The following is a 27029-nucleotide window of genomic DNA, read 5'->3' on the forward strand; positions in this document are numbered from 1 at the left end:
CTTCTGCCCCAGGAAGGGGTGTGTGTAAAATGTCTGCCTGAATGCCGCCATCCATGTCTCTCTACCTCTTTTGTGGCTCTATGGGCCATCGACCGTCGCAAAGGTCGACGTTGCCCTCTATAAAGATGTCTGCTCTTTCCTCACTGTGACCTACGAAAGCCCTTACCACGTAATTACGTTTTATAGGAGACAGGGGAAAGGTTGTATCTTTAAAGTTTTGAGTGGGATGAGAGCTCGAAGGGCTTCGCTACTGGAGAGGTGCTCTTTTGTTGTTGTCTCTGAGCGATGTTGCCCTAAACAAAGATGGCAACGCGCGCTCATGTCGTCAGGGAAGACGCCTCCCAGCTACAAGGGGAGGGGCGGAGAGTCACGTGCCACAAAGAATAAAATGGCAGCAGTGACGTCAGGGCCGAGCATTCCGTCTCGTTCTTTACTTTGATTGGATATTTTTCTGTGAGACGCTTCCGAGGTGGGGCGGAAGTGGCTTTGCGTGCTGCCGGAAGTTGGTGATGGTTCCTGGTGGTTCCGACGTGGTTGGGGACCAACCGCCTCCCCCATGCGGGCCCGGAGAGTAAGTCGAGGGGGTGGAGTTTGCATATGTTAATATATGAAAATATGTTAATATATATGAAAATATTAGTATGTGTGCAGCTTGACGGGAGGGCTGTTTGTTGTGCATGTTCTAATGTATGCAAATGTACGCTAATATGTATAATGTTATGCAAATATACGCCAATAGGTGTGCTTATTAATTAAACCAAATTTTTTTCTGTGTTTTTTATTCCACTCTTCCCCCAAGGAGTTGAAGGTAATTACATATAGTGCTTCTCCTGCACACAACACCCCTGTGAGGTAGGGTAGGCAGAGAGAGTGACTGGCTCAAGGTCTACCAGGGAGCTTTCATGTCTGAAGGGAGATTTGAACGCCAGGTCTCCTAGAGCCGAGTCCACCTGCTGCACCACACTGTGTCTCTCACGCACATCACTCCGTTCTAGTGGAATCTCAGGCTTTTGTGATAGGCTTAAATAGGGCAGCTATGTGTGATTTATGCTGTTTTGGCACGGTTGGGGAGGTTTGCAGATCTGTTGACATTTATTTTGTAGAATTTTAGATTTCTTTGTAACAACCTCTGGTAGAATTGCTTGGTGTACAGAAAGTTGTTAGTAAGGAGGACCATTTTGTCACTGATATCCTACTCTTCCTTTCAAGGAGCTTTGGGTGGCGTACAGAGTTCCCCCCCCCTTCATCCTCACAAACGCCCTGCAAGGTAGATTAGGCTGAAAGAGAGCAACTGGCCCAAAGTTACCCAGTGAACATCATTGCTGAACTGGGATCCAAACCTGGGACTCCCTGGACTGAAGTCCAACAATAGTGAATCACCCATAATTTCCCATATATGGCACACAGTGGAATCCACTGTCTAGCTGCCTGAATTTAATAACAGTAAATAAATAGTATGTATTATTTAAAGCAAGGGACACTCACAGTATCTTGGTCCTTAAAGTTCACCTTAATTAGCCAGATACATTTTGGACGTATCAATTGATGCATAATAGTGAAACTTACCACAAGCATCTCCTCTCCGTAGGCTTCTTAAATTATATCATTGGCAAAATGCCTGTCATTATGCTATGAGCACCTGCAGAAAGAAGATATGCAGATTGCAAGGGCCCTTCAGAGCCCCCTCTTTTTCTTGCTCCCCTGAAAACCCACCTTTCTCAAAGCCTTCGTCTTGACCTGGAGCTGATGTTTTCAGGCATTTGGCTTTATCCTTAGGGTCTCCAGGGGAAGGAATCTAATCTTAGCATGAAGTAAGGAAGCAATAAACAAATGCCTCTTGGCCACAGTGGTTTGGAGAAGGGGAGGGAGAGAAGGAGTGAAACCCCGCTCTTTGTTTATACCCTTGTTCTGTAGTTTGGGTTGGGTTGGGATTGCAGAGCTGAAGGAGCGTACACTGGCCTCTGCCCGCCACCAGGAAACTTAAGGGCCGCTGCCTCCCAGAAAGGACATCACGACAAGGGGGTCTCATCCATTGGCTGCCGAAGATACATCTGTTCCCATGCTTGGTTTCCTCTTGCCTCCTTGTTCCTTTTTCCTTTTGTATTATCCTGCCTCTTCGATTGTGAGCCTGCAGGCAGCGACTGGCTTTCACAGCGCTTGAAAAAATGTTAGGCGCTTAAGTGTAAAATAACGAAAGAAATACTTCCCCGTCTACTGTTCTTTCATAGAGGAATGATTTAATCGTCCTGCCAGTTCACCTCTGAGTGAAGAATCTTGGTATCTCCAAGCTTACCTGGGAGGTTGGCCATACTTCTGTAGCTGAGCTGTCAGGTCACTGATTGAGCAAGCAGAAGGCCCCAGCTTCAACCTCCAGTTAATGGATGATACCAGGTAGCAGAACTGGGAAATTTCCAGCAGAGCTGCTGCCTGTCAAGAGTAGACAGTACTGAGTTGGACCAGAGGCTTGCTGGTCCAAGAGACTCTTAAAAAAACATGACGCTGTGTGTACAGAATGCTTAGATTCCTGTTTGAGATAAGGGTTAAGGGGATGAGTCAAATACCACGGATAAAGTGGGGGTTTTCAAGGAAGGATTTGATCAGGCTCCATCCTTGAAGCATCTTTTGCAGCATCCTGTAACCCACCAGGCGCCTCTGATCTATCAAGCACCATCCCTTAGTTCAATGATGGACTGCAAGAGGGTGAGCAGAGTGCAATTAAATCCTGTCAAGGAAGAGGTGCTGTTGATCAGGAGGTTTACCGGTCCAGGGATAGAATGTTGGCCTGTTAATGTAAGAGCATCAGAAGACCTGGATCAGACCAAAGGCCCATCTAGTCCAGTAACCTGTTTCTGGGAAACCTGTAAGCAGGGCATGAGTGCAGAGAGCCCTCTCCTGCTGCCTTTCCCTGGCAACTGGTACTCACAGGCACCGGGGATGCATTGTGGATGGGGTTGCACTCCCCTTCAGAGATCATATCCACCAGCTTGGGAGTACTCTGGTCTTGTTACTAGCTGTTCAGTTATCAGCTGTGGCGAGGAGTACTCCGGGGCTGACATTGTAAGACATTTGCTGAGATCCACTGCTGGCCCTCTTGGTGCTGCTGTGCGTCTGCCTCCTCACCGTTGGTGCCTGTTCACCTGCTGTCTCCAGACAAAATATTCTAGGGCAAGGGGAGGGAGCCTCAGGCCCAGAGGCAAAATGTAGCCCTCCCAGGCCACACCTTCAGGCCACGCCTTGCATCACATCCTCAAGTGTCTTTGCCTGTTTGCTGCTTGTTGGTCTGGATGGAGGACAGAGAGGGGTGTGGGAAGGTGTGCAGAAGTTAGCCTGCTGTAAAATTTATAGTCGTTGCTTTGCCCACTTTCGCCTCTGGCCTCACTGGGCACTGGCACGTGGCCCCTAAAAGGGTGCTCAGCATGGAATTCAGCCCTGAGGCTGAAAAGGGTTCCCCCCCCCAAGCTAATTGTAACTTCTTATCTGTTTGTCACCAATTTGATGCAGAGGTTTGAGGCTCTTTGTTTCAGCGTTGTATTTCTTAAAAAAAGCAGGGCCCTTCGCACAAAGCAACTGACAGACGCCCTTCAAAGAAGCTAAAATGTGACAAGAGAAGTCTGGCAAAACTGGAGATACAAGGAGCCAGCATCTGTGGGAGCTCAAAATGGTCGGCTGATAAAGCCACCTCGGAAGTGAATTTGCCCAGCCTCAGGATGATGCTACAAAGCGAAGGGAAAGAGATGCCAAAGATCCAAGGGGATGACCTCAGCGTGGAACCTTTGGCACCAGGCACCGACAGCAAATTTCCAAGGGCTGATGGTGAAGCTGTCTTCCAACCGCAGGTACAGAATGTGGAGGAGGAGGAGGAGGAGGTGGAGTCAGGGGAAGAGGAGAGCTGCGGAGCTGGGCTGTCAGACGAGTCTGAGATGGAACCAGATGTGCCAAACCCAGGAGTAGAGTTGGATAACAGCGTCTTCTTGAACGAGGACAGCAACCAACCACTGCCGGTGGACCGATTCTTTGGCAGTGTGGCATTTATGCAGGTAGGCAGAAGAAAACCTGGGGTGAAGGCTGCAACCCTAAATCTACTTATCAAGGAGGAAACCCTGCTATTATTTATTATCATATTATTAAACACCTCCCACCCAAAAGAGCCCCGGGCTGCAAACAACAAAACTATTTTTTAAAAAAATTAAAACCGTCACACATCCTCCCAGCTAATGATTTCAAGGGTATTTTTTCAGCCATCAAATGTCTGGGTGAACAGGAATGTCTTTAAATTCTTCCTGAATGTTTAATAATTAGGGCCGGCATTTCATAAACGGAGAATGGGGAATTGTTATGGGGAAGGCCATGTCATGGGCCGTTGGCATTTTGGGACGTTTATTCGTTTAAAAGCATCTCTGACTGCTTTATATTTTTTAAAAAACTCTAAGCAGTGTAAAAAAATAACATTAACAATAAAACAGTATAAAAGACATTCAGAAATAACAGGGTCCTATCTTATGGGTCAGGGAAACCTGGGCAAAAAAATGTCACAAGACATCTGAAGCAGCTGTTATAATTTATTGAAGTTATATCCTCCCAAGGAGCGCAGGCCGGCAAATGCATCAACAAAACCATTTTTAAAGGCATTACAAAAATCAGTTATAGTTAAAAACTTTCTCAAACAGTTGCATATAGATGATGCTTCATATATAGGCATAGGGTTGCTATTAGAATTTCTTGTGGTCTGGAGCATTTTTCTAACCTGTAGCCCTCCGTTATTGGGGTGTCATTGGACTCGCATCAGCCCCATCCATCAAGGCCCATGGTCAGGGATGATGGGAGATGTAGTCTCATAACATCTGGACAGCCACATATTTTCCAACCCTCTTCTACCACATGACCCCAAGGACTTTAAAAAATCCATCTTATTGTAAAGACGATTATAGTTGGATTCTGTCTCTGATGCAGGCTTGTATATAAGTCAGCCTGCAAGATGTGTCTGTTTGCTTATGACAATTTTATCCCACCCTTCCAGGGAGCTCAGGACAAGGTACACGGCCTTACCCTGCCTGCATTTTATTATCTTCACATCAGCATGTGAGGTAGAATAGGGTGGAAGGCAGTGACTGGCTGAGGGTCCCCCAAGAAGCACTGAGTGGTGATTTGAAGTCCAGCCCTCTGAATTCCACATGTCTGTATCGATGATTACCAGGTGTGAGGAACCTTTGGCCAGATGTTGATGAACTTCAACTCCTGCCATCCCTGGCAATTGGCTATGCTTGCTCGGCTGATGGGAGTTGTAGCAACAGCTGGAGGGCTGCAGGTTCCCCACCCCTGAATTAGGCTATATCCCAAATGTTCATGAGGCCCAGGGTTAAACAGCATAGTGCCTTCCCAAATGTTGTTGGACTACAGTTCCCATCATCCCTGCCCACTGACCATGCTGGATGGGGCTGATGGGAGTTGTAGTCCAACAGACACCTCCCCCCCCCAAGTGGTCTGTCTGAAGCAACCGTGGGCCGTGTGTTACAGCTACTATTGTTCCATTTCTAGGACCTTCCTGCTGCTCCTCTGTCTCGTCCTACTGCCAGCAGGCGAGAGTTCAGGAAGGGACACTTTATAGCCAAGGAGGACGATGAAGAGGAGGAGGAAGTCATTTGAGTGCCAAGCATAGACCCAACCACCCTTGGTAGCTGCATCTGTTTTTCCTCGACACGACGATTAAACATGTATCTCACTGTTGTGGCGTTTTCTAGAGGTGCATCTCCTTTTTCAGAAACGTTAACTATCCCGATACAGCTCTGAGACAGCACAAAACACCCAAGAGAAGCATTCGTGGACTGCGGGAGAGTGTCCACTGAAGGACTACGGGGAAAGGCTGCCCAGCTCCTTAACAAGCGAGCAGAAAGTCTGAAAGTTGATAGGAACAACTCGACTCTCACAAGGAGAGAAGAGCAAGCAGTTGCCAGAGAGGCAGGCATCTTTGGGTGTGCAAAACGTAGACATGAATCGTCAACTTGGTCCAAGTGTGATGCAAGCAGTGACAAAACACTTGGAGGGTGGGGCTGAGAGGTGTAGTGGGGCAACTGGTAACATCTCACAGGCTCTTGGACCTCTGGCGTTGCACCAACACAGAAGGTGTGTAAGTGTGTTGCAGAATCTCGCGGATGCAGGAAGAGGCACTGGCTCTGGTAGGGACTGACTGTCTGATCCCAAGCCCTTCGGCCTTTCTTTCCAAAGAGGCAGCGATTCACTTTGTCTGCAATATTTCTTGCACTGCTCGACACCCAGGTTGTGAGGCAACAGCCTGGACTTGAGAGTCTTTGTAGAGAGCTAATTAAAAACAATATAGTCCTTAAGTCATGTTTGTTCATTTTGCAAAGTAGCTGATCCCAGAGAAGAGAAATACTCTCTCTGGATTTTGTTGTTCCTAATGAAGGTGAAACTGCCAGATGATTCTCGGGTGGTTCCCAAATGAAAACGTTATTTGAATTGGTAGCATTTTTTTTTAATGTACCTGGAGTCAGACATGGGTAAAATGTAGCAGGGAGAAGGGGTGCAGAAATTGAGATGATGAGAAACAGAGAGGCAATGGGCTAAGCCAGGAGGTTTCATTAAATAATACCAGAAATAATCTGTTTGCAAGCTTGGGAACCCGGAAAATTGCAGGAGTTTTTCACTAGCTGCAGCCACTCGCATGACAGGCATCCCAGCTTGTAGTGCGTTCCTTCCCTTTAGGTGTGCTTTTTTGTTTGCCTGACGAAAATTGTACCGGTATTCCAGCGTAGGCATGGGTAGCAGAAGCATTTCCCACACACAAACCTGTGTCTATACAACTAATATATATATATATATGTGTATATGTCCGTTACTAAAGGGAGAGGGCTTGCATGGCAATGGGATGAATGGGTGCGGGACAAAAACAAGATGTTCACTGCAGCCATGTGAAAGACAGTTGTGCAAAATGCTGGTATATCGGCTGAAAAAGCTGTTGTTCCTTAACGCAAGAGGTACTGCAGTGTGAAAGGAATTTTAGAAATCAGGACAGAAGTGCTACCTTTTTATTCTGTTAAACTAACGCAATAAGCTCCATGTCTGACAGCAGCCTCTATCCTCCTTCCAGACCTACTTGCACGGCTAGCAACCACCCTCCTGTGGCCTGGCCCACCGTGTGAGAGTTCACTGCCCTAATTCTGAACAGAGGCAGGTAGTCCTGTTACTGTTGCTGAGGGTAGGAAATGGTTCTCTGCCAGCAGCCGAGTTCAGACTTCCATTCGCACCTAGACTTTACCATTCTTAACTGTTTCGCCTATTGCTACAGACACTAAGATGCCAGAACTTTTTTTAAAAAAAAATTTAAAACAGTAACACAAAACTGCTTTAATCCGTAAGAAATTGAACACTTGTTTTTAACAAAATGTCCTCTTGCCACATGGCAGGAGTGGGGAACCAAGAGCCCTTGGGCCAAATTTGGCCTGGCAGGGGTCCCAATTTGGCCTGCGAGGCCATTTTCCCAAACCACATCCACCTGCCTCACACCTATCATCGTCCGTGAAGTTCGGCGCGGGGCAAGCAGAGGTACAGCTGGATCGGCTGCGCAACCAACTTCCCCGTGGTAAACCCAATTGTGCAACTGACCCTTGCAGAGAGCAGTTTTGCCAGCTCCGCACTCAGCGCTTGGGGAGTGCTGCCATAGAGCTGGCAGAGCCGCTTGTGCTAGTTCCCAAGCACCAGCTGGTCTGTCAGGCACTTGGGAAATGCTGCCCAAAGTTGGCAGGAGAACCCATCTGGCGTCGTCATGTCAGAGGACTGATGGGTTGCCCCACCCACCTTCAAAATTGGCCTGCAGAGGGTGGAAACAGACAGCAATTGGCTTGCCAGACTAATTTTAGCTAGATCAGTAGTTTCAAAAATCTAAGCAGTAGAGGATCAGGCAAGCTTGGGAGCCAGAAGGAAATCGCAAATTTAGGGGACAAAGTCTCCCTGAAGCAATTGAGACTTGCATCTGAGTGCACATCACAGGAGTTCTTACGACACGTGCTCTTGGGAACCTGAGTGTGTGAACTTGCCCCCCACATGTCCCATGAAACACACATCCTTGAGAGGGGGATCTTTTGCTAGGGATAAAACCAGCACTTTGCTCTGAAATGTGCCTGAATGGTACGTGTATAACCCAAGAAATGCAGGTCCAGACCAGGCTAAAGCAAAGTTTTCTTTTATTGAGAGGAAAGGGAAGAATAGCCTTACAAAATTACTTCGTGCGTGGCAGCATTAATCATTAATATCCTCACCCATTCATGACTTTAAAGAGATTAAAGGACCCTATTACTATAAGGAGTGACAGGTAGGAGAGATTACGTATCCTAGGCCCAGGAGTGGGCAGCTGAATACAGTTGAAGCGATGTGGAAGAGCTCTGACCCAAAATCAGAAAGGAATCTGTTTGCCTCAAGGCTTGGGCCGAGGCTCATACTCCCTTCTTGGTTCCGTTCCTGCCGTCCTGCGTTGAGAGCGCTGTTGCATGTGTTGGAGTTCAGTTAGCCCCCCTTCTCCTAGAAAGCCTCTTTTTAAAAGACTTTTTCTCTCTCCTCCTCCCTGCACAGGAGGGGTCTGGGTATGAGGTGATTTTGTGTGTGTCAGTGTGTGCACGTGTTTCTTGCTGACCCTGAGAAACTCAGGCTACTTTTTGAACAATGGGATGATTCTGCAGTGAATGAGGGAAATCTGCCAAGGAGAAGATAACATTTCAGTTTCTCTTAGTTATTTTTGTTGTTTCCAAAGTGGCGTTCTTGTCCTTTGCACATGCTTAGGACTGTACAAAACAGGACAGTTAGATACGCTGCAGAAATTAAATCAGCAGTTTTACAGGTTCTGAACTTGAAGGATTCCAGTTTATATGGGGCTGCTTAGGTTCCATCCTGCAGTTTGTACACGGCACTGCAGGAACAGCTAAGCTAAAAACCGCAGAGAAAAAAGAAGGGCAGCCAAGCAGTCTGCTGTTTCTGCTGCTTCATTTAAGGCCTCTCCATGCTTTGCATGCCGGAAAATTGAGCCGCACGAAAACAGTGCACAATTCATGGGAGACTGCGGGTAATCCTCTCTGGTATGTATCTGCAGGGGGAAAAAGACATTCCCAAGTGTGAGGTGTATGTGGTGATGAACATGTGAAGCCATCTTGTACAGCAGCGGCAGGAAACTGGGTCTGACTGGTAGTGATATCGGGTGACACATTTTTGCACAATGATGTGCAAGTCTCACCGATCAGGTGATTGCCAGCAGCTGCAAAGGGCTGTGCAGAGGTGCTGATCAGGGGTGCCTACCAACCCCTTTCAGCCCAAGCATTTATTTACCTGGCCCATAACTGATGTCAAGTGGGTGTGACTTGGCCAAAACAGCCTCACAGGCGTAATTAGCCCATGAGCCAGAGATTCCCTTCAGAGTGACGAGGCATCCAGCGCTTGCCTAGTCTTCACCAGCAACAGTTCTCCAAGGTCTCAGGTTGTGGTTTTTTCCGGATCAGGTACCCAAGATCCTAATAATTAAGGGTTTGCGCCTGGGACTTTCTGCATGAAAGGCATGTGCTCTACTGCTGAACTATGGTTCCTTCTCCTATTACAGAATTCCTTCTTCTCGGATCCATTAATCTAGTAGCAGCCATTCCAAACGGCCTTTTCCTTGAAGCAGCCAACATAAAGATCTCCTTCCTTCCCCCCACCCTTGCCAGTTCTCAAAACATTGCAGTAAACTCTGAAGGGAGTGGATCTTTCATTGGGTCAGCTGTGAGAGACCTCTGGCCTCCAAAGAGAGATGGGCATTGTCTTCTCTCTAACTTCATGCCAGGCTTTGAAGGAAGAAGGAGTGCAAGTCTGTTTCACTGCTTCTGACATCCTCCAGCTGCACAGAGGAAAATACTTTATCAACAGCATGAGTACTGATGTAGGTAAGCAATGAGCCTTCAATATTTATTTAAAAAATTGCAAAATCACCTACGGAATTAGAGAATACATTATTTGGCTTGAGTGATGGCACAGGCACTGGCCAATAGACATGCACATCAAGGAAATTCATAGAGTTGCCATCTTTTGGAGTTCAGAACCACTGCCCCCTCCTCCCCAAATGGAGATAGGCACATAGAACTGACACAAAGGATGGAGGAAGTTAATAGGTCAAGGGTCAAGAAGGCATTAGGACCCCTCAAAGTGATCATGCATAATGCCTCAGGACTACCCACCCAATCGCTCAGAACAAGTTACGTCAGTCCACTGGTTCGAAACGCTCTTGGCAAATAGAAATGTCACTTGCGGATCTTGCAAGGCTGTTTTCGTTTTCGGAAGATCTTGGGTTTGTCACAGCTGAGGTTGTGGTTGCCCTTCTTGTGGCAGGCAATGTGCACAAGTTTCAAATTCTCAACAGTGAACAACAGCTGGTAGAAGTATTCCCAGTTCACTTCTCTTCCATCTCGGTCCTTAAAGGCTTCTGCTAACGTCGGGAGGACTGTCCGTTTCTTCTCGATTCTGAAATGGAAAATAACATTGAGGTTTTGGCCCTGCTGATTTTGATCCCCTGGGCCTTTTTAGTATTTAGGGGGGGGAAATTCCTGGAATCCAGGAGTGTAGTGCAGGATTCTGCATCCTGAATCTCAGGGTTCAGGTGTTTTGTTTTAAAGTAAGTTTCTAGTCCTTATGGCTTCTCAAATCCCTGTAACCAGAGGAGAGGTTGGTGGGATTTCCTGTAGTCAAGAGGGGCAGGAGTAACCCTCCTTCCCAAAACTAGCAGAAGCAAAATAATACAAATGAAGGAAATATACAAATAGGCATCTTTTATACAGGTCACAGAACTGTGTTTGTAGACCAACCAATCTGAAAGCCATTCATGGGGACTGTGGCTGGCCTTCCCACTACATAAAACAGTAGATGCCCATTTGATGCTAAAGCCACTGGTTTAAGGACAGAGAAGAGCCCTGGGGGATCTAGCCTAGCATCCTGTTTTCCCACAGTGGCCAACCAGAAGCCTCTGAGAAGCCCAAAAGTATGGCACAAAGGAAAGAGCCCCCTCCCAACATTTGCCTATTCAGAGATAGACTGCTTTTGAACATGGAAGTCCCATTTAGCCACTGTAACTAAATAGCTCTCAAAACCCTTCTCTCTGAATTTATTATTTATTTATTTATTATTTGATTTATATCTCACCCTCTTGGCAGGAGCCCAGGGCGGCAAACAAAAGCACCAAAAACACTGTAAAACATCATAAAAACAGATGTTTAGACTTAAGAGTGGCCTAGAATAGTAGAGTTGGAAGGGGCCCATAAGGCCATCAAGTCCAACCCCCTGCTCAATGCATACATTAAAACAAAACAACTTTAAAAACTTTTTTAAAAGCTTTGAAGATTTCTTTTTTTAAAAAGGTTACAAAACATTGTTTTTAAAGAAAGGGTTTATTTCACACACATACACCTTTAAAGCCATCGCCACAAAAAGGGGAATCTCCTAAGTCAAGACAATTATGCACTGTGTGCAGGGGGTGTCTGTGTGCAAAAGAACATATTCTAACAATTTCATGGGGCAACCCCAAATTTTAGCATCACAGAAGGGGAAGGAAAACCCCTCTCTCCCCCGTTTTTCTCCACAGCTTGCATAATTTTAAAACCTCTCTAGTTTTTTCTCACTGGGAACACACCGTCATCTCCCTCTCTCCTCCCAGTTTTCTGTTCATGCTCAAACACCTCTGCTAAAAGGCTATAGATGATTTCTTCCTATGCATGTTCCAAGGGAAGGGAAAGCGATTTGTAAAGCGTTCCGCACCTTTAAAGGCAGGCTGAGGGACCTCATGCCCAGAGGCCAAATGCAGCCCTCTAGGCCTCTCTACCCGGCCCTCAGGACACCCCTCAGCCCACATCCCTCACTGGCACCGTTCCATGCCTCCTTGGAGTGCCATTGCCTGGCTGGATAAATGCCTCTTGGTTGCCCGGCTGGAGAGGTATGGAGGCATGTGCAATACACCTCACACTTCTGCATAACTGAAATGTACAACAGTAAGAGTCACTTCCGTTGCCCCCGCCCCCACCATTAAGACGTGGGCCCTGGAAGGTCGCTCACGTGGGAATGCAGCCCTTCGGCTGAAGAAGATTCCCCAACTCTGGTCTAAGGAGGAGTCAGGTTGGCTTCTAGTGCCTTTGGCCATTCCAGACAGCACTGTCCTAGAGACGGCATGATCCACTGGGTATTGCCCAGGTACCTACACGTGATCAAGGTTCCATGTGCTGAAGAGGACTCTGCTTTCTTTGTTCCCATAAGGATTGATGGAGTGTCTGCAAAGGCAGTGTTCCATGTCAAAAGGGCCCTGCGGAGATACAACACGAAGCCACCAACATGGAAAGGGTGGGATAAAAAAATGCTGTAAGCCAAATAAAACATACCTCTGCAAGGTGCCAGCGTGTCACCAAGTGAGGATCCCAACAGCCCCCGTGCCATCAAGGCCCTGCAGACCGAGGGTTGCATCCAACCAAGCTACTCAGAGTAGACCCAGTGGAACTAATGGAACTAACTAATGGAGTGGTTTTTGTTCCTCAGTTGAGAGATGAGGAAGTGTCATTGTCTACTATGTTGGAATAAGTGGTTTCTACACCCCCAGGGCGAGAGCCCTGGTGGGCATCGTTTCTGCCCCCTTGAGTGAGAGACAAGGGGGAGTGTTTGGTGTGAGAGTTTGGTATGAATGTTGTACTTAGAATATGTGTGTGCATTATTTGGCTGTATGTAGATTTGAGTGGTTGTCATGGGTGTACATGTGAGTATGCTGTTTTCAGGATGTGTGGGTGAATTATGTGAGTGCTTGTAGAGTGTAATTTGAGGTAAGTGTGTGTTGGTTTAGAATGTTGATATGTTTAAATATGAATGTGCTGATTTTGTAAGGGTGTGTATGAGTAAATTAAATGGTTTTTTTTTTCCTTTTCCCAACGATAGTAAGACAAAATTCTGATATAATGAGGGCTGGCCACTTTAATTGTTTTGCTTTTTCTTACACTGTGATTAAGAAATCTGATTTGTTTAATTTATTATGTTTTAAAATAAGCTTGTTTTAACATGTTTGTTTTTCCTTGAAACGTAGGGAATATTCTGTTCAGTCTATTATGGATATAATTTTCTTTGTATTTCTTGTACTTAGTTTTATATGCAATGTTTATATTATGTTGATACTAAAGTGGATGTTTTGTTCAGTTAACTGTATTTTATTGTTTTTTGTGTTGCTTTAAGATGTTTGGATTTATTGTACACCGCTTACGAATTTTATTTAAATATAAGTGGTATATAAATGGACTAAATAAATAATAAATAACTAATGTTAGCCATGTTCGTTAACTTCAATGGGTTTACTCTGAGCAAGACTGGCACGGAGTACAACCCATAACTGCATACTCAAGGGTGCCACTTAGACTGCAATGCAAGACCCAGCATGAATACGAACATCAGAAGAACCTGGCTGCTGCATCAAGCCAAAGGGGACCCTTTGAGTCCACCATCCTGTCTCCACAGTGGCCAACCAGATGCCTCTCTGGGAAGCCCACAAGCAGGACAGGAGTGCAACAGCACTCTCCCCACTTGGGATCCCCAGCAACTGGTATTCAGAAGCATAGAGTGGATGCATGTCTGATAGCCACTGATGCACTTATCCCCCACGAATGTGTCTAAATCCCTTTCAATGCCATCCAAGTTGGTGGCCATCGCTACGTCTTGTAGTGAATGTAACTGAGCCCTCAGTCAGCTGACACCTCCAAGGGCTAATCCACCAAGAGCTATAAAGGCAACCTCAGAGCCCCAAGGCTTCCGTGAGTGGCTGGGGGGCAAATCCTGCCAAGTTAGGGTCTGCTGACTCACTCTCTTGCACACACAGCCTTTGGAGGTTGACCTCTTGCCTGCTGTGGATTATGCTATCTGCTTGTGGTCCTTCTGATCACTTCTGTGGCAACTTTTGAAATTTGATCCTCCTCGGTTGGCCTGCACATGGCTTTGACCCACTGAACTCTCATTTTCTCCAGATATGGGGCCCCCAAACCCATCAGAACCTCTGGAAAAGGATATGCTAGGACTAAGATTAACAACCTGGGTCCCTAACGTGCATGGCATGGGGAGTATAAATGAAGGATGCTGCTGCTGACCACACAGGACATAGAATCATAGAACTGTAGAGTTGGAAGGGGCCTATAAGGCCATCAAGTCAATGCAGGAATCCAAATCAAAGCATATAAGCAACTGACCCAGAGAACAAAACAGCTGGTCGTTGGTGGCTGTGTGTCTTTTTCTTGATTGGTTTAGGACTCTGAATCAGTGGTGGAGAACTTCATGTGGCCCTCCAGGCCTCTCTATCTGGCCCTTTGGATTCTTCTGAGGCCACACCCCTCATGAGCACTCGAGTGCCCTCCTGCTTGCCTGGCTGGAGGATGGAGAACAGGGTTGTGTGTCTGGCCACAAGCACTTCTCCTATACCCACCACTGGTATATGGCCCCTGGAAGATTGCTCAGGAGGGAATGTGGCCCTCTGACTGAAAAATGTTTCCTACCCTTGCCCTATATCCGTAAGGACTCTTTTTCTGAAGACGACTGTGTAGAGGCACATACAGTTTTGCATTACCCGAAACTTGTTTAAACCTTACTTGACAAGAGAACCAGCCTTCTGGTGTGCAAAGACAGACCTTCTCATCTTCTCTCCTGTCAAAATAGCTGCCATTGTACCTCTCCAACTTCAGTCTCTCTAGCATCACTTCCGCAATCCTTTTGAATTTAGCTTGGACAGCTGGGTGGAGGGCAGAAGCATAATTGCCAACCTTTAGAAAAATAAAGCAAAGGCATTGGCTTCTTTGAGGATTTCTGCTCTGTGTATTGGCCCAATAGGTCTCCAAGGTAGCTTACAAACTTACTGACTTTTTTAAAAAAAGAATGCAGATTAAAATCATAATCAAAACACAGTACAAGAAGTCACATATTCTGTCACTCCCTTGGCATTTGCTGGAGGGGTGGAATGTTCTTTTAGATGAGTTCAGATAAGCAATAAAGATTGACACCGGCTATCAATAAGGCATTAAAGGGACAATTGCTGGATTCCACGTATCTCCAGACAATATGACATTACATCACATAAGCCAGAGCATATAACCAAGGGCACGCAGGCTGTATTGGGGCCTCTCAAAAGATTTTTCTGCCCCCCTCAAAATTTGTCATGTAAAGTTTTCTCTTTTTTTAGGTTTTAAAACATACTGATCCCCTGCTATGATGCCACAATGCCAAAAGATTCCGGACTTCAAAGAAGATCTGAAAGAATGGGCAGGCTCCTTTGGGAGTAGGAAGTCTTTAAGACATGAAGACAGAGAGGGGCTCCTGTAGTCCTCCAGATGTCTTTGGATTACAACTTCCATCATCCCTGACCACTGGCCGTGCCGACTGGGGTTGATGGAGTCCGACATCACACAGAGAGGCTGTGGGTTTAACCTTTAAGGACTTTGAAGGTTAGAACCTGCTAGAAACAGCTGGGGGAACTGGGTGTGGCACTGTGGATAGAATTTGGGACAGGAAGTACTGCCCTCGTGTCAATCGGCCATCCCTCCTGTTTTTGAAACCGGCTGGGAAGAAGAGGAGGGAGGCAAGAGCAGAAGCGCCCCGGCTTTGTGATCCCTCTTTGTGGTAGCTGTTAGGGTTATTGAAAGGACGCAGAACCTTTCCTCTGTACCAGGGCCCAGGCAATGGTATCTACCCCAAAACACTTCACCCCACCCCATCCCAAAACCTGGTATAGCTTCTTTGCTGGGTTTCCTTCAAGGGAGTTTCATCTTGGAGCCCCAGCACATGGACCCCACAATGAAGGTAGCCTCCATCAGTGAACACCTTGTTGGGCAATGGTGGAGCCACAAAGGAGCTTAATGGGCTTGCCCCACTTTTATTTTTATTATTTTTAAAGGTGCTAGGTTTTTACTTATGGAAATCTATGGAGAAACATGCAGTCAGGATTCTACCTGACTCTCAGTAAGAACTTTCGCCTGCCTTCCACTGTTCTGGTCAGTGAGTTCAAAGACTCTGGAATTTAAGTTTCTTGTTTAAGTTCTATAGAATCATAGAGTTGGAAGGGGCCTCTAAGGCCATGAAGTCCAACCCCCTGCTCAGTGAAGAAATCCAACTTAAAGCCTACTCGATGGGTGCCTGCCCAGCTGCCTCTTGAATGCCTCCAGTGCTGGAGAGCCCACCACCTCCCTAGGTCAGTGGGCCCCACTGTCATACCACTCTAACAGTTAAGAAGTTTTTTCTGATGTTCAGAAGTTTTTCCTGGTGTTCAGTTAAAATCTGGATTCCTGCAGCTTGAGCCCATTATTCCATGTCCTGCACTCTGGGATGATCGAAAAGAGATCCTGGCCCTCCTCTGTGTGGCAACCTTTCAAGTACTTGAAGAGTGCTATCATATCTCCCCTCAGTCTTCTCATCTCCAGGCTAAACATGCCCAGTTCTTTCAGTCTCTCCTCACAGGGCTTTGTTTCCAGTCCCCTGATCATCCTCGTTGCCCTCCTCTGAACCTGTTCCAGTTTGTCTGCATCCTTCTTAAAATGTGGTGTCCAAAATTGGACACGGTACTCAAAATGAGGCCCAACCAGTGCCAAACAGAGGAGAGCCAGTACTTCACACAATTTGGAAACTATACTATAATACGAAGTGATCTTTTATCATAATAATGAATGCGAAATTTTGTCCAATATTAATTCACTGCTGAATACAATTCAAAAACGCTCTTACACATATTATGCTACCTGTATTTAAGTTCCGGCTGTTCTACAATGATCACCTACCCATTCAGATCGTCATAAAGTTCCTCATTACAAGCCCATGAGCCATGTTCCAAACCAGGTGCAATTTCTGACAAGTTTTCAAAACATACCCCCCTCCCCAGTGTACAGCACACCCCTGAATCCAGTCTAGCTCTCACCAAAGCACAACTTTGCATGGTGAGGTCATTCCTCTCCAAGAAGGGTGCTGCTAGCAAACCAGCCCATTGTTTTTCAACTGCAGCCTTCCTTAACCTAGTGTCCCTGTCCCAGAAGCTGTTGGGACTACAAGTCCCATCATGCTTGACTATGCTAGCTGCGACAGACAGGAGCTGGGAGTCCAGCCAGAGCTTGGAAAAGTTACTTTTTTTTGAACTACAACTCCCATCAGCCCCAGCCAGCATGGCCACTGGATTGGGTTGATGGGAGTTGTAGTTCAAAAAAGTAACTTTTCCAAGCTCTGAGTCCAGCAATATCTGGAGCCAGAGTACTGGTTGGGGACGTCTGTTCTACTGCATAATGTGACTTCAGACTACTAGAAGCCCACACTGGCATAAAGATTAGACTAGGGCTGTGGAGACCAGGTTCAATTCCCACTCAGCCATGAAGGTCACTGTCTCTTAGCCTAGCCTACCTCACACATAAGAACATCAGAAGAGCCTGCTGGATCAGGCCAGTGGCCCATCTAGTCCAGCACTCTGTTTTCACAGTGGCCAACCAGGTGCCTGGGGGAAGCCCGCAAGCAAGACCCGAGTGCAAGAACACTCTCCCCCTCCTGAGGCTTCCGGCAACTGGTTTTCAGAAGCATGTTGTTGTGAGCGTAAAAAATAAAAGGGGGGGACCATATACGTTGCCCTGAGTTACAAGGGAGAAAGATGGGATATACATGTAATCAAAAAATAAAATAAATACAACATAATGGCCCAAACTACAGGCCTTGCATGAGTCAGCCTCTGTATACAAGACCTAAATAAACCCACAGCATTAACCCGTGCAAACGATTGGCTATACTGAAAGTATTACCTCCTTCATGTAACCTCGGATTCTGCTCTCGCAACTGTAACGCATGTAACTGGACTTTGTCTTAAAGCGAGATTCAACCCCTAGGAGAGAGGGAGAGGAGACCGTTACCCTTCTGCCTCCAGCAGATCTTCTACAAAACAGACCTCCTTTTGAAAGCAGTCCTGAAGCCTGGCAACAGAGAGCCTTCCAAAATCCAGGTAAGGGAGGGAGAACTTCTATTTGATCTTCAAGTGCTAGTCCTTATGGTAGTTCTTCCCGGAGTTTGGATACTTGGAGTACGAGAGAGAGAGAGAGAGAGAGAGAGAGAGAGAGAGAGAGAGTTTCCCCTTAGGCTAAACTCTGAGGTGTGTGTCACTCAAAACAAAAACGATAAATATGTATTATCACAGTCAGCTGCCGGAACTATGAAAGGACATCCTCCTTGCAACGGCGGGACAGGCCGGATGGTTCTGGGATTTCCCCCTACCTGTCAGTAAGCTGTAGCCTGGACTGCATCGGGGAATCCTGGTTCTCCATTGATCACTTCCCTCAAAATGATGTCGCTTCCCATACATTAGCAAAGGCAGGGGCGGGGCGTGTGGGAGCCAATGCTTCCGGAGAGGGCCTTTGGCTCAGGGATGCATCCAAAAGGGCGGCATAAGCAGCCGTGCATTAAAAAGCGGCTTTCGGTGCTAGGAACGTGATTCCAGCTATTTTGTGGCTGCAGCATGTCAATGAATTAACTGCCAATACATCACAGCGCAGAACCTGAGGGCCCTCCAAGTGCTGTCGGGCTCTGGCTTCCATCAGCCCTGATCCCCAGCTGGGACTGGCGGTTGCTGGGAGTCAACAGAGCCTGGAGGGCGACCAGTTCCCCATCCCTGGGCTCCAGGCTGTTTCCCCGTGGCTGACTCGCTTCCTCCTCCACCTGCCCTGCTCGCTGCCTGAGACGGTACAAAGGAACAGAGGATTTCTCCCCAGACAGACCGACCAACAAACAGTCCTTTTCGCTTGGGGTGGTTTACTCGAGAGGTGAGGAGCATCAGGTCCAGGGGCAGAAGAGAGCCCTTCCAGGTGCCACTGTCTGGCCCCGGGACTCTCCCCAGCCCACACCTCTCAGCGGCCCTGCTCTGAACCCTCCTGAGGTGCTCTGCCCTGGCTGGAACATGCCCTTGAACGGCAATAATGCCTCTTGCGTGCCTGGATGGAGGGAGGCTGGGGAATGTGATGACTGTAGAAGCCCCTGGCCGTTCCACGGTTGGAATGAGGCCTAATGCACAAAAGCCAGAATCACTTCCATCCTTTTCACACACGCCCCACTTTTGGCCTCTGGTCCCCACCCGTCACTGGCCTATCTCCTCCAGAAGGTTGCCCAGGAGGGAATGCAACCCTCACACTGAAAAAAGGTCGTCGTCCCCCCACCAGGTCTCCACCGGTTGGCAGTGGCTCTCCAGGGCGTCAGGCAGGAGTCTTTCCCAGAGACTGAACCCGGGGCCATCTGCAGGCAGCATATAGTTCCTCCCCATAGCTTTCTTTATTACTGAGTAACTGGGAGTTAGGGTTAACTGGGGGTGAGAAAACTGCCTGCACATTTCTCTATATGTCTTCATGAGTAAAAGGAGGGAAGACCTTTATTTCACTAGGAGCTGAAAACTAAGGGAAGGAGACTGGCACAGCCGAGAGGGCCAGCCCGCTGCCAAGTGACTCTGGCCAGGATTATGTTGCTCCTAAAGTTATCTTAGGGGACGCAACAGCAGCATTTGGCAACAGCCTAATAACCCTGCCCCAGTGGCATCTCTGCAAGGAGACAGAACTCACCTTCGAACCATTTCCCATCATCCTCTCTATTCTCCGCGGAAATATTTTCACTGAGATTCTGAATGAGATCAGCCAGCAGTTTCCGTCTCTTTGGGGCTTCCTCGTCAGAAAGCAGCCCCCGGGCTGCAAGAACAATGTCATCCGTTCGGTTGGAAAAAGCATCAAGAAAGCGCTGGATCTCGCTCACGTCTGCAGAGTTGTGGAAGGAGGGAGGGGGTGCAAAACCAGAGACAGCAGGAATTACTCAGGATTACTCTTCTTGCTTTTAATAGAAATATTTATCATTATTTTTATTTAACATCAAACAAAACTTTTATGTAAGAGACTAGGGGCTTCGCCCCTGCGTGCTTGGCACGCCAACCCCCCAACACACAAACACAGAGACTCCCAAACACACACACACAGCCAGGGGCTCCCAAACACACACACATTCACCAGGCACTTCCAAACACATACACAGAGAGTCACAAACACACAGGCAACTCCCAAAACTGCCTCGCAGGGCCTTGCCACCACCCAATTTAGGCTGCTTACTCACCTCCCGCCTGGCCAGGCTGCCACCATCACCATGCCTCACCTACTTACCCTGCCTCTTGCAGTGTCGTCGCTGCTGCTTACTTGCCTGTCCCGATGCTAGTCTGCCTGCTCACTCGCTCGCCCCCCACCCACTTGTCCCTTAGATGCTCGTACACATGCCTGCCTGCCATCCTTGCTTCACTCGCTCACCTCCCTGCCAACCCCGTCCCTTCACCCAGGCACCCACAGTCCCCACTCCAACCCACTTGTCTTGGCTGTCGGGTCAGCAATCTTTGTCTTGCCGCCCTGCTGCCCTGCCCCGTCCCCGATGTCACACTGTGTGACGTCCTTTTTTACAAGGTAAGACAGAGTTGTAGCATCGCAGCCAAAAGACAAGACACTCATATACATGGTCCATCCATTCCCCCACACACTTGCCTCGTACCCAAACAGCCACCGTCGTTTAGGGCTTTAAACATGAAGGCGAGCACTTTGAATTGGGCCAGGAAACGAACTGGCAAGCAGTTCAGCCGTTTCACAGGCATCCCTTTGAAGAGTGCATTGGTGAATTAAGCTAATCTACTGATTTATGATGTATTTTTTTACTTGCTTTATTAGTGTAATTTTATTGTAGATTTTCATGCTTTTCACCGCCATGATATTTAATGCTGGCAGATACACATTTTGGCAACTACATCAATAAATGTCCCTCATTCGGAAAGTGGTGTGCAAAGGGTGAGAGACAGAGTGTTTTGCTACAGCCTGCCCACCAAGTTCTGTGCAGAGATGTGATTTAAACCGGCGAGTTCTTAATCCATAGTCCAGGCTCTCATACCCATCTTATCTCATCTTATCCCCACTTAACCTTGGAGCAAGCCCCATTGGACTCAGTGGGACCTACATCTGAGTGGACATATATTGGATTGCTTTGTTAAATCCCCAGTCTCATATCTAAATGCAATAATCTTAAAACGACAGTATTGGACCAGGGCAGATATAACCAAGGTGTTGGACTCCAACTCCCATCAGCCTCAACCAGCACGGCCAATGGTTAGAGACCATGGGGCTGTACTCCAGCAACATCTGAAGAACATGTTGGCTACTCCTGGCTTGAGCCTGGCAGACTTAGGCTGCAATCCTAACCCCACTTATCTGGGACTAAGCCCCACTGAATTCAATAGAGCCTACTTCTGAGTACACATAGAATTATGCGGCAACAAATTAATTATATGAATCAGCCTTTCTCAACCTTTGGGACCCTGGATGTTACTGGATTACAATTCCCATCATTCCTATTGGCCACGCTGGCTGGGGCTGACGGGAGTTGTAGTCCAACAGAATTAGTGGTTAGGAAAGGCTGATATAAATAAAAAATACCTTTTGCTATATCCAACCCAACTGATGTCCCATTTTTGTCTTTCAACTAGCTTGATGTGCCCCTTAAAAATACGCATACTCTTCCAGCGACAAAAGCTGCCCAGTTAAGAAGCTGCCTTATACCAAGTCAGACCATTGGTCCATCTAACTCAATACTGTCTACACTGACTGGCAGCGGCTTTCCAGGGTTTCAGGCAGGGTTATCTCCTAGCCCCACCTGGAGATGCTGGGCATACACAATATTATGCTATTTTGTGTGGGTTGTGTGGTGTGCTCAAATTGCATGAGAAAGGTGAATGTTTTCAGATGACAGGTCAAAACCATACTCCCTGTCATACTTACAGCCATGCCAGCTCTCTCCTGGAGGTAATAAGATCAGTTCGGAATGATCTGGGACATGCTGGAAATAATCTTCCGTCACCTCTGTGCCATCCTCATACAAATACAGTTGGCAGTCGGAGACAGGAAGCTGTTGGGAAGGTCAAGCTTGGAGTCAAGGAGTCGTCACAACCCAAAGCCCAAGAGTGCGCTGGCAGTCCTCTCCGCTGATCAACTTTATTATTTTCTTACATTTAAGGCCCATCATTCTTCCATCATGGAACCTAAAGCAGGGTGCATGTGGTTCCCTGGAGTTCTCCCATCCAGGCAGTGGCCAGGCTCAGACCTGTTTAGCTTCAGCAAGGTGGTGGCCTCCACTCAGATGTCACTCTAAACCAGCCTTTCCCAACCGGTGTGCCTCCAGATGTTGTTGGACCACAACTCCCATCAGCCTCAGCCATTGGCAATGCTGGCTGAGGCTGATGGGAGTTGTGGTCCAACAACATCTGGAGGCACACTGGTTGGGAAAGGCTGCTCTAAACCATAGCTAAAAAAGCTCAACAATTACTTTGTCTAAATCAGGGGTGGGGGACTTTGGCCCTCCACCTATTTCTGAACTGCATCTCCCATGAGGAAGGATTTCTGATCCTAAGGTCAATATATTCCTAACCTTATATATTATATTGCTGGTTGATTGATTCTATCCAGTTTATTAATCTTAAGAAGAAGAAAAGCTGAGCTAGGATGAAATTGTAAAAAGAGGAACTGTACTCTGCCTGTCTAACGAAAGCACCAGATGTTGAAATATGATGGAAGGTTGTGGTGAAACTACAGGAACAGCTGAAACTGCAGAAGTAACGGAAAGAGATGGTAGAGAGGTATCTGGGTGTGCTAATATTAATTTTGTCTACATGGCTTTTGGGTACTTTTTGAAGTAAACAAGTTAGAGGGGCAAGGCCGAGACGCATCTAAGTGACCACCTGAGAGGAAGGGGGCATGGACATAGACACATCTCTAGTATCTATACATGCATGACGTAAAATTGATGATAAAAGCTGTGCAACGCCTGTGATTCTTTAGAGTTGTTCTGAGGAACTTCTCTCCCAATGCATTGGTCTTTGCTATCTTTTTTCCAATAAACTCTGTCCTTTGGAGCACAATAAATCGCCTGGAAAGTTTTTCCTCCCACACCCATCATCCCTGGCCATTGGCCATGCTTGCTGGAGCTGACTGGAGTTGTAGTTCAGAAACATTTGGAGGACCAAAGCCCCTGGTCTAAATAGATAAAACTATGGAAGAGCCATAGGTCACTGCTAGAGGCCACACATTGCATGCTGAAAGGCCTGGGTTCAATCCACATCGTCTCCAGGTACAGCAGGAAAAGACTCCTGCCTGAAAACAGCTGCTGCCAGTATTGACAATACCTGGCTGGATGGGCCAATGGTCTGACTTCGTACAAGGCAGCTTCCTAAGTACATTCCTATTGGGAGCTCGCTCTGACAATAAAAATAACTAAAAATAACATAAATAAAACCCTGCACTTAAGGCCACCAATACAAAGTCAGGATATCCTCTAGTTTGGCCCCAAGTGTGCGTGACGTGACAGCAGAGCAATGTGCTCCAATGCCACGTGCCCCAACATCCCAGCCAGGCATTGGGAACTTTATCTTTCCCCATCCCCGCAGGCCACCTTTGACAGGTAGGCAAGACAACCCAAATGCCAATGACCTGACGTCATCATGACATCAGGTGGCTGAGAAGTGGATTGTTGGCACCCTCCTGTAGCACTTCCCAACTGCTGGAAGTGGGGCAAGAGCAACTCCTGTTTTGTTCCTTTGTTCGTGTTCCAGAAGGGAGATAGAGTGAGGGTCCTCCGGATGGATAGGCTTGATTACCTTTACCTGGGATGGTCTGATTGACTTCCTTCCGTCATTAGACTGATACATCTTAAGGAAGCTTCTCTGCCCCTCCTCCTTCCGCCCTTTCCTCTCTTCTCTTCTCCACTGTCTGAGAAAGAGGAGACACCTTTGTCTCTGCTCTCTCTCTCCTGGGCGACGAGGGCAACTCCCAAGCCTGGGCGTTGCACCTCCAACTTAGTTAGTTAGTTAGAACTAAGTATGCCTTTCTCTCTACTATGTTTTTCTATAAATAAAGTAGCTTTTCTTATTTGACTAAGTCTGAAGTCTCAGTGATCTCAATGCAGGGTAAAAGCCTGCTTTCTTAGGTAAACGCACCCACTGGCACACACGCATTTCAGACCGCTGTCGTTCTCTGCTTAACAAATATACAAATTTACACAACACCAACAGTCAGCTGGTCGTTAGGAGCCGCAGCACAAGCGGCTTTGCTAGCCCTGTACTCTCCACTTGTGAAGCACTGAGCACAGAGCTTGCAAAGTGCTTTGCACTGTGTAGCCCAACACCCGACAAACCAGCTTGCTTTTCGGAAGCACTACACAAAGTGCTTTGCAAAGCGCTTTGCTGGTGGGATGGCAAAGCTGCTCTCTGCAAGGATTAGCTGTGTGATCAAGATCCCCTTGGGGAACTCAGTCGCACAGCCTGTTCAGCAGGCTTGAACTCACTGCCCATCAGCTGATGTGCGGTGACTTCAGCCCTGTTTTCTTCAGGAACTGGCTGTGCAATCAAGTTCCCCATGGGGAACAAAGTCACACAGCCGATCCATCCACATTTCTTCCTGTCCCACAACTGATGTCACAAAAGATGTCAAGTGTGGAGCAAATCTGGAAGCAACAGCCTTGCAGGCCAAATTGGAAACTGTGCTGTGGCTATGATCGCCCTTTCTGGGGTATATAAACTGCTGGTGGGGTGTTATTGTTTGTTAGTCTGCTGCCAGCTTGTGAAAATGCTCAGGCTGTGTTCCGAGGAACCTCCAAACCATGGTTTGTGAGCAAGATCTGTGCCTGCATGCTCCTCTCTCTTCAGTGGAAACTTAATTCATTGCTTATCATTTTAATCAAAGTCTAGTTTGCCATTACATCCCAACAGAAAATTATAGTTTGCATTTGGCCCTTGACAGCTTGAGCATCACTGAAAAAGAGAGCAAGGAGGGCGCAGATTTGCATAAAATGTGCATATATGATAACGGTCATGGTGCAAATATAAAAGTAATTGCTGCAGTTGAATGATGGATGAATGGACTGCCTCCAAGTCGATTCCGACTTATGGACGACCCTATGAATAGGGTTTTCATGGTAAGAGGTATTCAGAGGGGGTTTCCCATTGCCTCCCTCTGAGGCTGAGAGGCAGTGACTGGCCCAAGGTCACCCAGTGAGCTTCATGGCTGTGTGGGGATTCGAATCCTGGTCTCCCAGGTCGTACTCCAACACTCTAACCACTATGCCACACTGACTGCAATTGAAACAGAAATACAATACCACTCAGCCTAGAAGAGAAGGCTGTAACTAAGAGGCCTGTGTGCCTGCTCAGTGTGCTGTCCAGATACTCATTTGTGGATGGGCATCTTCAAAAGAGTCGCTCTCCCTTTTCAGGGGTCTTTATCTTTAAACCAGACCTGGACTGGGCAGGCCTTCAACAGAGGACTTTGTAAATCAGGACACCCTACTGACTGTCCAAACCAGGTTCTGAATCCTGCTTTGGAGAGCTAGTTTGATTGTTACAGCAAAGTAAGTTTCAATTAAAGCAGTGATGTGGGTTTTCTAGAAAATCCTGAACTGGAATTGTTTCCCATGCAAATTCGGCTAATTTTCCAATGCAAACCAAACATTTTGTGATGCAGATTACCCTATGCAAACTAAGGTTATTTGCATTGGAAATTTTTTAGTTTGCATCAAGAAATTTTCTGATGCCCCTAGAGAATGATCTAATATAGCATGTTTATTTTACTTGCATTGAAGTAAACAAAGCTAAAAGTACATGAAACTGTCAAGCTTGCCTAATATTGTATTAGCAATTGACACCCATTCATTGTCACTAACGAAATTATTAAAAACTTTTCCTCAGTAAAATAAAGCCCTGAAAAAATTTCCACCTCTCATCACTGGACTAAAGCAGAAAGAGAATAAGCTCCATAGGAAAGAAATATAAACACAGAGGCTGCTCTGGATCCTCCAAGCCGTGGTTTTGGAAGACCATCAGAACGCAGCCTCAGAACCTACAGGTTGCAGAGGTTGCTAAGAAGAGTTCAGTCAGGATGCCATCTGAACGGGCAAACCAGAGTTACGGCGACCACTTTGCCTTCAGGGATTGCTACATCATGAGGGTGAGGGTGTGCTTACGAAGCCAAGCAGGCGGCAAAAACAAAAGCAAGCTGCTCTGAAGGGTGCTCTGTGTGTTGTATCATTTGGAAGTTCAAATCACAATGTTGGGTTCAAACCTACGGTCTGACTTGTGCCTCTTTTGGCACAAGTGACCAAGAAAACGCTCCAGATGAGATTGGAGAGAGCGGAGGGTGAGGGGAAGAGTTCAGGGGAACGCAACTGCTTAGTAACATTTCAATTGGCTTGCATAACAGCGAGAGCAGCCACTCATGCAGGGGCACAGCAAGCGCACCTCCTTTCTGGGCAGTGCTTCCAGCTCCCAAAGCCCTCTTCCAGAGGTGGGGAACATCTGCGGCCCTCCAGATGCGCCTGGGCCCCAACTGCCATCATCCCAGGCCATTCAGTGGCAATGCTGGCTGCTGGGAGCCCAACAACATCTGGGGGGCCACAGATGTTCCCCACGTTTGTTGTCTCTTCCTGGCGCGTAGCCAGTTTCGGCATAAAAAGGAAAGCAATACCGACGCCTGCAGTTCCCCGGCGGCGCCAGCAGGAGGCGCTAGTTGTCATAGTTGTATGCCGGGGGTCCTAAAGCCTGCCGTGACCCCAACCCCCTCACCACACCTGCAGAAGGACGCAGGCTTTGGAGCGCAGCTCCTTCAGGCTTCTCGCTGCCACTCCATATTTCCGGCCACTGCTCGGACTGCGGATTTTGAAAGGCTTGGGCACCATCTCGCCGCAGGCGGGACTCAAACCCGAGGACCACCGATCCTGTCTTCCGCCAATCTGATTGGCCGGCAGCGGGACTCAACCGTCTTTGTGGCTCTGATTGGCTGATAGGAAGACTTATCAAGCGACAGAACCGCCTTTGTCCTCCCTTAAAGGAACAGGACCTCATTTTTAAATTGGTCAGCAACTATCTAAGTCCGGTACGAAAAGGTCTAGGAAAGTTATTTTTTGGCTCTTCCGTTTGGGGCCAAAGCCAA

The 27029-nt window shown here is 47.3% G+C and overlaps 2 protein-coding genes across 4 annotated transcripts; one reads left to right on the plus strand and one right to left on the minus strand.

Annotated features, from left to right (window-relative positions):
* The first annotated feature begins 408 nt into the window (after positions 1–408).
* On the plus strand, positions 409–6341 carry C18H1orf174 (chromosome 18 C1orf174 homolog). 2 transcript variants are annotated; one of them, XM_061601091.1, is made up of 3 exons: positions 409–571; positions 3546–4037; positions 5536–6341. In XM_061601091.1, exons 1-3 carry the CDS (start codon positions 557–559, stop codon positions 5641–5643), a joined length of 615 nt encoding a protein of 204 aa, XP_061457075.1. In that variant the 5' UTR covers positions 409–556; the 3' UTR covers positions 5644–6341. The 2 variants fall into 2 exon arrangements, with proteins under 2 accessions (XP_061457075.1, XP_061457076.1); XM_061601092.1 differs by having other exon boundaries at positions 3549–4037.
* Positions 6342–9917: 3576 nt separating this feature from the next.
* DFFB (DNA fragmentation factor subunit beta) lies at positions 9918–26852 on the minus strand. Of its 2 annotated transcripts, XM_061601089.1 has the most exons (8): positions 26668–26852; positions 21834–21960; positions 19599–19787; positions 17802–17881; positions 14628–14798; positions 12219–12319; positions 11170–11214; positions 9918–10494 (listed from the first exon to the last, which is right to left on the minus strand). In XM_061601089.1, the coding sequence occupies exons 1-8, from the start codon at positions 26773–26775 to the stop codon at positions 10275–10277; spliced, it is 1041 nt and encodes a 346-aa protein (XP_061457073.1). In that variant the 5' UTR covers positions 26776–26852; the 3' UTR covers positions 9918–10274. The 2 variants fall into 2 exon arrangements, with proteins under 2 accessions (XP_061457073.1, XP_061457074.1); XM_061601090.1 differs by lacking the exon at positions 11170–11214 and having other exon boundaries at positions 26668–26851.
* Positions 26853–27029: the final 177 nt, after the last annotated feature.

The sequence above is a fragment of the Rhineura floridana genome, chromosome 18, assembly GCF_030035675.1.
Source record: "Rhineura floridana isolate rRhiFlo1 chromosome 18, rRhiFlo1.hap2, whole genome shotgun sequence".
Taxonomy (NCBI): domain Eukaryota; kingdom Metazoa; phylum Chordata; class Lepidosauria; order Squamata; family Rhineuridae; genus Rhineura; species Rhineura floridana.

Coding starts and splice junctions, on each gene's coding strand:
- C18H1orf174 (XM_061601091.1), top strand. Junction 4,038..5,535: donor GCAGTGTGGCATTTATGCAG/GTAGGCAGAAGA, acceptor TTCCATTTCTAG/GACCTTCCTGCTGCTCCTCT.
- DFFB (XM_061601089.1), bottom strand. CDS start 26,775: ATGGTGCCCAAGCCTTTCAAAATCCGCAGTCCGAGCAGTGGCCGGAAA. Junction 21,961..26,667: donor AAGCCTGCGTCCTTCTGCAG/GTGTGGTGAGGG, acceptor CCTTCCCAACAG/CTTCCTGTCTCCGACTGCCA. Junction 14,799..17,801: donor TCCGAGGTTACATGAAGGAG/GTAATACTTTCA, acceptor ATTTTTCTAAAG/GTTGGCAATTATGCTTCTGC.